The sequence below is a fragment of the Vigna radiata genome, chromosome 2, assembly GCF_000741045.1.
Source record: "Vigna radiata var. radiata cultivar VC1973A chromosome 2, Vradiata_ver6, whole genome shotgun sequence".
Classification (NCBI taxonomy): Eukaryota; Viridiplantae; Streptophyta; class Magnoliopsida; order Fabales; family Fabaceae; genus Vigna; species Vigna radiata.
The window spans coordinates 22,966,115-22,977,551 of record NC_028352.1 but is presented as its reverse complement, the minus strand read 5'-3'; the positions used below and the strand labels follow the sequence as shown (position 1 = coordinate 22,977,551).

The 11,437-nt window shown below is 30.0% G+C and overlaps 1 protein-coding gene across 1 annotated transcript; it reads left to right on the top strand.

The window, feature by feature from the left end:
* Nucleotides 1-7,279: 7,279 nt before the first annotated feature.
* LOC106756596 (inositol-3-phosphate synthase) lies at nt 7,280-10,120 on the top strand (the record flags this gene model as incomplete). Its single annotated transcript, XM_014639082.1, is given in 10 exon segments — nt 7,280-7,400; nt 7,522-7,590; nt 7,690-7,825; nt 7,988-8,235; nt 8,315-8,541; nt 8,618-8,733; nt 8,896-9,072; nt 9,157-9,345; nt 9,448-9,510; nt 9,704-10,120. Coding segments are annotated over 10 exon segments (1,466 nt in total), but the record flags the coding sequence as incomplete, so codon positions are not given.
* Between the last annotated feature and the right edge of the window lie 1,317 nt (nt 10,121-11,437).

Sequence of the window (11,437 nt, the reverse complement as noted above, 5' to 3'; positions counted from 1 at the left end):
AACATGAACAATGACTCACGTCAACAGATCTGAACTTGCAATATATTTAGAGCATCCCAATGGGGAAAAATCCATCCTTGGCTGTGCAAAGACGAAAAAGATTGAAACTTTGGTAGAGAAAATACAAGGGTGGAAAATGTATTAAAGGAAGGAAAGGAAGAAAGTCGTGGGGGTGAGGATAAGGGATTTCTGGGAGGTTGACTTTTCAACAAATGGTGCAACTAGGCAAGCACTAGAAAACGCAGAGGTGTGAAGGTTGAAGAGATTGAGATTAACACATCATCCCGTTTTGTGAACATAAAACGAATGGTGGAACTGTAGTTTTATCTCTGATAATCGCGTTTTGTGTCTAGCGTTATTTACGGTTCGTAGTTAATTTAGGAATTTTTAGATTTGTGATTCTGTTTTTTTTTACAGGTTTCAAATGGTTTAATAGAGAAGAAAATAGGTGATGATGAGATCGATTTGGGCGCAAAGATGATGGTAGTTCTGAGACGAAGTTTTGATGATGTTCTGGGTGGTAAAAGGAAAGATTTGGGCGAAAAGATGATGTTCTTTGGATTGAAGTTGGAATTGTTCATGATTTTGATCAGAAAGTTCAAAAGCAAAGGGAAAGAAGAGGGTGCGAGATTTGATTAGGATGTGTTTACATTGCTATAAGCTTACATGGATTTGACTTATTCCACGTATTTAACTTTCTGATGCCACGTTTTAAAAAAATTACACATCAATCTTTTGATTTAGTAAAAATTTAACACCGTTAGCTAAATTTAACGAAAAGGGCCAATTTGATTGAAATTTACTCTTTTGAGGACCCAATTGGGAGTTTTAATAAAAAGAGGATGAAATTGAGAAAGCGCTCCAAAAATAGGGACGATTAGAGGGTTTAAACCTTTAATATAAATGATCTTAAGTTATTAATTACCATATAGATTCTTGTTTAAAGTAATATTTTTATAGGTAATCTATCCACGTGCTATTCTAAACAAATATTAAGTATTATTTATTTCACTTTTTATATATAAGAGAAACACCTCTGTAATTATATGTAAAAGTGCTAATTTTGATTTATCGATATTTTAATTTAAGAGAACTTTCCGGAAACATGCCTTATCTTTTATTATTTTGTTATAAGAGTCAAATAATATAAATAAAAAGGAGTACATAGCAATTTGCAAAAGGTCCAACTATAGGGAGACTTTATTATCGAGTAACGTGCATGATTTGCATTTTATATTAAGCAAATGCCAATTTTAATTTGACTTCTATATGAATAAAATTTAGAGTTCTTTATGCTAAAATATAAAGTTATACTATATAGTTATAAATAAATATTATTTGGTGATGTTAAGTTAAAGTTTTTTTTTATACCTTGTTCACATAAAGAGATTTTGGGGAGAGTAATTGAGTGAATTTGAAAGGATTTGAACATAACATTTTTGTTGTTTATTTGAGTGAATGGAACTAAGTGAAAGTGAATGTAGAAGTAAACTTTGTGAGAATTAATGTATGATTTAACTTATATGACAGATTAAAAGAATTTACTTCCAAATTCACTTTCATTTATTTTCATATCCACTCGAATAAAAAAAATTATGTTCAAATCTACTCAATTACTTTCTTCCAAATCTCTTAGGTCTTGTTCACTTGAGTAGATTTGAAGGAAAGTAATTGAGTGGATTTGAAGGTAATTTTTTTTGCTGTTTATTTGAGTAGATTTGGAGGTAAACGAAAATAGATTTATAAGTAAAGTTTGTGAGAATTAGTGTAAGATTTAATTTATGTGATAAATTAAAAAAATTTACTTCCAAATTCACTTTCACTTATCTCCAAATCTATTCAAATAAATAGTAAAAAAGTTATCTTCAAATCCTTTCAATTACTCTCTTCTAAATTCACTTAAATAATAAAAACTTTAAAGTGAAAAAGACATTTTGTTGAGAAGATTGATAATTGGACAGAGAAACGGCATAAGCGTCATTTTGTGGAGAAGATTGATAATTGGATAGAGAAACGGCGTAAACATCATTTTGTGGAAAAGATTGATAATTGGACAGAGAAACAGCATAAACATCATGCGGTGACATCATGGGGAAGTCTCGTGACTTTGATGAATCAGATGACTCTGACACTTTTGGGTGCCACGCCATGCACATCTAAGCTTAATTCATTGTCGTTATTCCACATATCCATGTATCATCACGTGTACTCTTTATTTTTCTTTTGGATTGAGATGGATAACACATTAGATTAAAAACTCTAATGAGACACGTCTCTCAAAACTTTTTGATACTAAATTATTTTCATAATTAATAACATATTTGTGTCTTTCTAAAGGTTACAATACTCATAATTTATTGCAGAGAGCATATAGCAGTCAAATTGCATACTTAAAAAAAATATATTTTAATACACATACTTTTTTTACAAAATTTTTGACTTGTCAGGTAATTATATGAAAAAGGTTAACCTTAGTTGATGTTACATAAGATTGAAAAAGTTACCAAATCAAGCAAAAGAAATAACTTATCTTGAGAAACCCATAGAAGAATCAAGATAAAACATTTATAAATAAAAAAAAAGAAATATATATATATATATATATATATATATATAATATACCTTAGAGTGAAATAATTATGTGTTTCAAACAGAAGTTGTAGGTTGTGTTTGAAATTGTCCGAGTCAGCTTGAGTAACTTATTATAACATCGCCACCTGTCAATCGTGGAATAATGCGTGTGGAGTCGGAGCGTGAAAATAGTGATTAAGTTTCGGGAAATGTGCCTTGAGTTGGAGCGTGAAAATATGATTAATTTTGGAGAAATGTCCGAAAATTTCGAAAATCTAGTTTGAGGAAGTGGTGGTCCTAACCAATGTTCTTCTCTCTTCCTTTCCCTCTCTAAACACAAATAAGTTTACTTCCTTCCACATTTCACTTCTTCTTTAACTAATTTTTTAATAATTTTTAATTAATAATATGAATAAATTATTTTACTTTTTTTATAGATTAATTAATGTACAATAATAATCATCATAAAATTGTCTTTTGATTGATTATCCAATATTAATAATTCAATTAAATGGCTGCAAATGACTTTAGTCCTGCACTAACATGAACAGGGGTATAAATGGACTTTCATATTTTTTATGAGTTTTACTTTGTTATTTTTAAAAGAAACTTATCTTATGTTTTCTTTATAATCTTTCTTTTATTCAATATTAATGCAGTATTGTTCTTCTTTTACTGTAATGGATTATTATAACCTATAAGATACATTTGATATATTAAATTATTTCTAAAATTTAAATTATAATATATAAATATTTAATAGAATTTAATATTACCTTAAAAACTAATTATTAAATTAATAACAACTCCTAATTTGATCTTTAAATAAATAAAAGACAATTTAATAATATTAAAATGGCTCTTAAATTTAAATTTTAATAATTATATAATTAATTATTTTTTTTAATAAATATTTTTACAATTAAATATAATATTAATAATTATTATTTTATATTACTTTAATAACTACAAATATTTTACTAATCTTCATTTTTTATCCATTGAGCAAATTTTTTATTGTCATATTAATAAAATTTTACATTAATTTTGACAAATTTTACTTCCAATTCCACCCACATTTATCTTTAAATTCATTGAAATAAAAAATAAAAAATAGGTTAAATATGTTTTTAGTTCTTATACTTTGGGGCGATTTCGGTTTTAGTCCATTTTACAATTTAGTCTTCCAACTTTAGAAAACTCTGGTTTTAGTCATTTTTACCAAATTTTTTTAACTTTATTTGATGTTTCAAGCATATTTCATTATAACATTTGGATTGTTTACACTATTTGACATATTTTTGCTTGAATGTTAACTGAGAAAAGTGCTTGAAACAACAAATAAAGTTAAAAAAAATTGGTAAAATTAACTAAAGTCAGAATTTTCTAAAGTTGAAGGACTAAATTGTACTTTAATTTGAAAATAGACTTTTTAATAAATAAATAAACTTTTTAATAAATAAACTTTTTTTGTCATTATAATAAATTTTTAATATGCGTGTATTTGTGAAACTCGATTCTTAATTGACTATTAGTTAAAATTAAAACATATGTAATCATGAAGTCATTATCTTATAAATTTGGAAACAGTATTAACAAATTATTTAAATTTTAAATATTAATTGTATACAATTTTTTCAAATATTAATATAAAATAAATTAAAGTATAATATAGTCAATTTATTAGTGATTTTTTTAATTTATGTGAAATTTTATATTCAAATTTATTTGTTGACTAAATATTTGTAAAAAATGGAAATAAATTAAATTATGTGAAATTATGCTAAAATAAGTAGTATGATAGAGGATGATACAATAAGTTTAATAAACAATAAATTTTTATGTTCAACCATATTATTCTAATATCTAAGAAATAAATTTTATATTTGACTTAATCTTATAAAATTTTATTATAAAGTGAAATTTGTACTCATTTATATATTAAATTCTTATTTTATTTATAATTGATATGAGATCTCTAATAATTTTTTGAAATTAAAAAAATTGTTACAAAGATATATCATTTTTTTAAGGCTTAAATACCTATTTTGGTCTATTGAAAGAGAGGTTTTGTTCAAAATCGTCTTATCTTTTTTAAAAATTAAGAATCCGTCCCACTTTGTGAAAAAATTGTCCAAGTTGTTTTTGTTCTTTTTTCGATTTTGTTTCACCACTCTTTATTCCCGTTAAAGACTTTGCCTACTACTGTTCGTGGGTCCTGAATGAATTGGCAAGAAGAAAATGGCAGCAACACTTTCTGAGCTGGTATTGGGGTCCAACCACCACCATGGGAGGAACACGGAGATCCTTTGCTCCATCTATTCGAACAAGATGAGAAGAAGTCGTCCCTTTTTCCTAACAAACCCTAACCTCTCTTTTTAGCTTCTGTAAAAAAAAATCCCACCTAATCTATTTTTCTCTTACAATTTTAACCTCATTGCCATGACATTGCCACGAAATCAATTAAAATTGACACGTCATTAACCTTAGTCCAGAGGGGTAACTCTCTCACGTTAAATTTTTGACAGTGTTAGGGTCCAACCACCACCATGGGAGGAACACGGAGATCCTTTGCTCCATCTATTCGAACAAGATGAACACCCCTGAGAAGAAGTCGTCCCTTTTTTCTAACAAACCCTAACCTCTCCTTTTAGCTTCTGTAAAAAAATATCCCACCTAATCTATTTTTCTCTTACAATTTTAACTTCATTGCCATGACACTGCCACAAAATCAATTAAAACTGACACGTCATTAACCTTAGTCCAGAGGGGTAGCTCTCTCAAGTTAAATTTTTGACTGTGTTAGTCAAAAGGACTAATTTGGATAATTTTTTCATAAAATGGGACGAATTCTTACTTTTTAAAAAAGGTAGAATGATTTTCAACAAAATTTCTCTTTTAAAGAACCAAAATAGATATTAAACCTTCTTTTAATTATATGATATAGTGTAAATTGTTATAAGAAAAATCATTTATGTAGTTATCACGAAATTAATAACTGTTGGAAACTTTTCTTACTTCAGCAAGTTTACTAAATTATCTGTAGCACAAAAACAAGTTTTGTATTCATAGATACTTGTCCAAAATTTCTAAAAGTTATAATCTCTAAGATTATTACTGAGATTGAACTTTACATGTCTTCTTTAAATGTACTTCTACTAATTTATGTACATTAATGCAATTATATATAGAGTGTTAAGGAAAGTGTTTAACTCATTATAAATCAATTCAAATATAATAACTTCAAATATAATATTAATTAGTGGATGATTAATGAATGATTATTGTTTTAAGTACCTGATTTGATTTATCTAAAATATTTAAATCTATTTATAGCATTCAAACGCATTAGATAATTTTAAAAAATAAAAATTCAAATTCAAATTTTAACTATATAAAATATATCTTTAATTATTTAATTTAGTCATTCATTTAAGACCTATTCATCTTTGTAAACCTCTTTTTTTTCTTCTACATTTTATCTAGTTTCTTAAAGTTATTTCTTATCCTTATTTTGAGATACGCTCTGTTAGTTGGTTGATTTAGCTAAATTCAATTATCAAATTGGAATAAGTTTCTCCTTTATTTAATTTATTTATTGTATTTTTTTTCTATTTATGATTATTTTATGACTTTCTACGAGTTGTTGGTAAAAAATATATAACTTTTTTACATGTATAACCAATTGAGTTATTTATTTTTTTACTGATTTAGTTTGTAATCAGTGCATTATGTGAACAAGTGGTATAGATAAGAATTCTTAAAAATTATAAGAGTGTCTAGTTCCTCCTCTCATTCGTAGTTATTTTTAATCTAAAATTTAAAAAAAAAAAGAAAAAAAAAGTTGAAAAGAGATATGAATTTTAAAAAATTATGAGAACCTTTTGAAAAAAAATATAAAAATAAAATCCATCTCCATAAAATGTAATTCCTAAAATTGTAATTTTAATTTATATAGATGATTTTCTCAAAAAATATTTTTTAAAAAATATTAAAAGACAGACATCTAGTCGTATTATCTTTTATCTTAAGTAGTATTTCATTCATTTTTTAAACTAATTAATTTAAAAAAAAAACTTTTTGTTAAAGTTTTATCTGTTAAAATAAAACCCAGTCATCAGAAAACCATTCACATAATTTCATTTTTTAATTCCTAAAGTTCAAAGTTTTAGGAAAAAAAAAAACTAATAACTTCAATAAATTATAATGGATTCAAAAATCTCATCTTAAAACTTTTAATTTTCAAGTGTACATATGTTGAAAACAATAAGAATGCACCGTTGTACTAATTACCATACTTTGTTTTAAAGTTTAATATAGGTTTAAACCCTTTAATCGTCCCTATTTTTGGAGCGCTTTCCCAATTTCATCCTCTTTTTATTAAAACTCCCAATTGGGTCCTTAAAAGAGTCAATTTCAATCAAATTGGCCCTTTCCGTTAAAAAAAGTTAACGCCGTGATTTTTTTGTCCAGCACAGTAGATGAGGTGTTAATGTATTTAAACGTGGGCCTTTGTAGTATTGATACGTGGCAATGAAGTAATGAAACTTGTCATTTGGGAAGTTAAATTCTGAAATAAAGTCTCTTTTTGGAACGTGAACAAAATCATGATACATACGACAAAACCATCAGATTCAGAGGTCCTTCTCTACTCGTCCAACCCCAGAAATTGTAGTGCTCTGATTCCACTGTCCACAGCTGCNGTCAGTCTATAATTATGAAACCACCGAGCTTGTTCATGAGAACAGGAATGGCACCTATCAATGGATTGTCAAACCCAAATCTGTTAAATATGAATTTAAAACCGACACCCATGTCCCTAAATTGGGGTTAGCTTCCAAATCAATCTCCTTTTCTTATTATTGCTAGATCCAGACTCTCTCTTAGTTTTTATTTATTTATTTTTTATTTCTTATTTCCTGATTCATTTGCATGTTGATCAATTACCAGAGTAATGCTTGTGGGGTGGGGTGGAAACAACGGTTCAACCCTCACCGGTGGTGTTATTGCCAACCGAGAGTTAGTTTCTTTTCTTACCCTTTGGCTTTTGGTATAGATTTGAGAGAAGCCTTTTGCATGCTAACATTAATGGGTCATTTTGCGTTTTATGGTTCTCAGGGGCATTTCATGGGCAACTAAGGACAAAATCCAACAAGCCAATTACTTTGGTTCCCTCACCCAAGCTTCCACTATCCGAGTTGGGTCCTTCCAGGGAGAGGAGATCTATGCTCCATTCAAGAGCCTCCTTCCAATGGTATCCTGTCATGATCATTTAAATTTTTTTGTTTTACTTGATTTATCAGATTTAGTCTTACTAGTTTTTGGTTGAAGTTTTTTATATGCACAAGTTACTGTGTTTTTGAATTATGCGAGGTAATAAACTTAGTTTATGTCTGCTCTTGGAATGTTTTGGCAGGTTAACCCTGACGACATTGTGTTTGGGGGGTGGGATATCAGTAACATGAACCTGGCTGATGCCATGGGTAGGGCCAAGGTGTTTGACATCGATTTGCAGAAGCAGTTGAGGCCTTATATGGAATCCATGGTTCCACTCCCTGGAATCTATGACCCAGATTTCATTGCTGCCAACCAAGAAGAACGTGCCAACAATGTGATCAAGGGCACAAAGAAAGAACAAGTTTTACAAATCATCAAAGACATTAAGTATGTTCCGCGTCAATCTACATGCATGCTTTGTGTGTTGTGTACTTGTAACTTATCTAAATTTTGACATTGAACTCAGGGAGTTTAAAGCAGCCACCAAAGTAGACAGGGTGGTTGTCCTGTGGACTGCCAACACAGAGAGGTACAGCAATTTGGTCGAGGGTCTTAATGACACCTCGGAGAACCTCCTGGCTGCCTTGGACAGAAATGAGGCTGAGATTTCTCCTTCCACCCTGTATGCCATAGCTTGTGTCATGGAAAATGTTCCATTCATCAACGGAAGCCCTCAGAACACTTTTGTCCCTGGTTGGATGCTTACCTTTTTAGTTTCCCATAACTTAATTGTTTTAATTGATACANTATTANCTTCACTTGCTATCAGGGCTGATTGATTTTGCCATCGAGAAAAACAGTTTGATTGGAGGAGATGACTTTAAGAGTGGTCAGACCAAAATGAAATCCGTGCTGGTAGATTTCCTGGTGGGGGCTGGTATCAAGGTATATTGGTCTTATACTAATGTCATATCATGGGTGTTTCTGTACTATGACAGTGTATCCTTTTTATGCTTGGGTTTAGAATTTTTGTATTGTGCCAAGTTTATATGACAAAAAAGTAGAATAAATTGATTTTTTCAAGTGTTCTATGTTGACTATTGACAGCCAACATCAATAGTTAGTTACAACCATCTGGGAAATAATGATGGTATGAATCTCTCTGCTCCACAAACCTTCCGTTCCAAGGAAATCTCCAAGAGCAATGTTGTTGATGATATGGTGAACAGCAATGCTATCCTCTTTGAGCCCGGTGAACATCCTGACCATGTTGTTGTTATTAAGGTATATATTGATTCACCTATTTTTTCTTTGTTTATTTCTTTTGTCAGGTCGTTGATTCTATCTGCTTTGTTGTTGCCATTGCAGTATGTGCCTTATGTTGGGGACAGCAAGAGAGCCATGGATGAGTACACTTCAGAGATATTCATGGGTGGAAAGAACACCATTGTTTTGCACAATACATGCGAAGATTCTCTCTTAGCTGCTCCTATTATCTTGGACTTGGTCCTTCTTGCTGAGCTTAGCACTCGTATCCAGTTCAAAGCTGAAAATGAGGTCTGCATGCATTGCTAAATTTAATTTCTTACTTGTGTTTGTNATTATATTATTTCTAGCTTTCTGACTTCTGAGTTCACTTTGTTGTGATTGTTGCTGCAGGGAAAATTCCACTTGTTCCACCCAGTTGCTACCATTCTCAGTTACCTGACCAAGGCTCCTCTGGTGAGTTTAATCTTATTCAATGTTGAGTCCACATGTTATATTTTAAATAGAAATTAAGTTTAGGGGAACATGCAGGAAGCTTATTATGGAAATACAATCGCGTCGATTTGAAGTTTTTAAATGAATTCCTTTTCATCCCCTATTCTTTCTTTCTCTAAATTTGACAAATTGACTGGTGAGATAACTATCACAGGTTCCACCGGGTACACCAGTGGTGAATGCATTGTCAAAGCAGCGTGCAATGCTGGAAAACATTCTGAGAGCTTGTGTTGGACTTGCCCCAGAGAATAACATGATTCTCGAGTACAAGTGAAGCNTGGATAAGAAGCAAGACTTTCTCGGGGTAGCNGGCTTGAATGTTTTCNGGGCTTGAATGTTTGGTTATGTTTTTAAGTGTAATGTGATTGCTTCTGCTCATGAATGCTTTAGAGCAGAGCATGTTTGTTCTTTCTAGGTGCATGTTTGTTCTTTCTAGGTGCATGTCTGTTCTTTCTAGGTGCATGTCTGTTCTTTCTAGGTGCATGGATGTTCTTTCTAAGTGCATGGATGTATAAATTGTGTCCTTCCTAACTTTTTTTGTTTATTCTCCTACTACCCTTTATTTTTATCATTTTTCAGTGGCAATCCCCAATATAATAACCTTAAAACCTTTTCTTATAAGGAAAATGAAATTCCGAGTTTAATAATTACTGTGAATTGTGTTTTCACAAGACATTTAATATATGAATCCACATGCAATGATTTGATTTTTTGTGAAATCTGTTTTGGGAAGATAGTGGTGGGGGATTACTCTCTAATACTCTGAACAAGTATAAAATGGTCCTAAAATGCTATTAAAATGATGGATGAATCTATTCCTAAGTTGGACAAATAGATCCAGAATGCATGGTGTATGCACGCATGATTTTACTGCCTGAAACGAGTTCTAACAAATGAAAATTCTATATGAATGCTGTAAACCAGAACTGAGTATAACTGGAGTTAGAAAATAAAACCAGAACTGAGAATGTAAATCAGCAAAATTAATCATCAAAATTGTCTATTAATACTGCAACAATAGTGAAGTGTTAGTTTAAATCATCTGAAGAACTCAAAACAGCAAAAACAACTGTAAAAATAAAATTTCCTACTCAAAACAGCAAAAGAAAAAGAAAAATGTCAGTAAATCAAATCAGCAAAGAAAATCTGTGAACTGATAAAAAACTGGTTAGTCCCGTATAATCAGCAAAAACAAGTTGGTGGAACTGACTAAGTAGGCAAAAAGGTTAATAAATGGTTAAGAGGTTAGTAAACTGAACAAGTTTAGCAAAAACAATGTTGGTAAAGTTAGTAACTAACTGAAANAACTCAACAAACATATGTAAAAAAAANTTAGTAATGATAGCACTGACAGAATCACCCAAAAAGTCAGCAAAAGAAAATTAGTATAGCTAGTTAGTAAAACTGAATTGCTTCAGCAGAACAAAGTTAGCGACTCAATCAAAGAAAGGAAGAAACTAGAGTTACAAATCTGCTATTAACGGTAGCATGAGTAAACTGGTGCGGAAACTGCAGTGATTAAATCCTGTCAGCACATACCAACGAAAACAACTTTAGAAGCAATTAAAAATGAATGTTGGTAATGTTAGTAAGCTGAGATAACTCAGTAAAAACTGTCAACACAACTCAGAGTTAGCAAAAAAATTAGTAAACTGAATTAGTAAACTGAATTAGTAAACTGAATTAATAAAAATGAATGTTAGTAATGTTGATAATGACTTGTAAATATCTAATTTTACTTATTACGTTGATTGAAGCAATTTAAGTACTAATTCAACAATGAAAGAAAGTAAAATACCCATTTAATTTGATGCCAAATTAATAAACTAGAAAAATACTTAATTTAGTATATAAATTGGTAAGATACTGTTACAAAATGAAAAAAAAA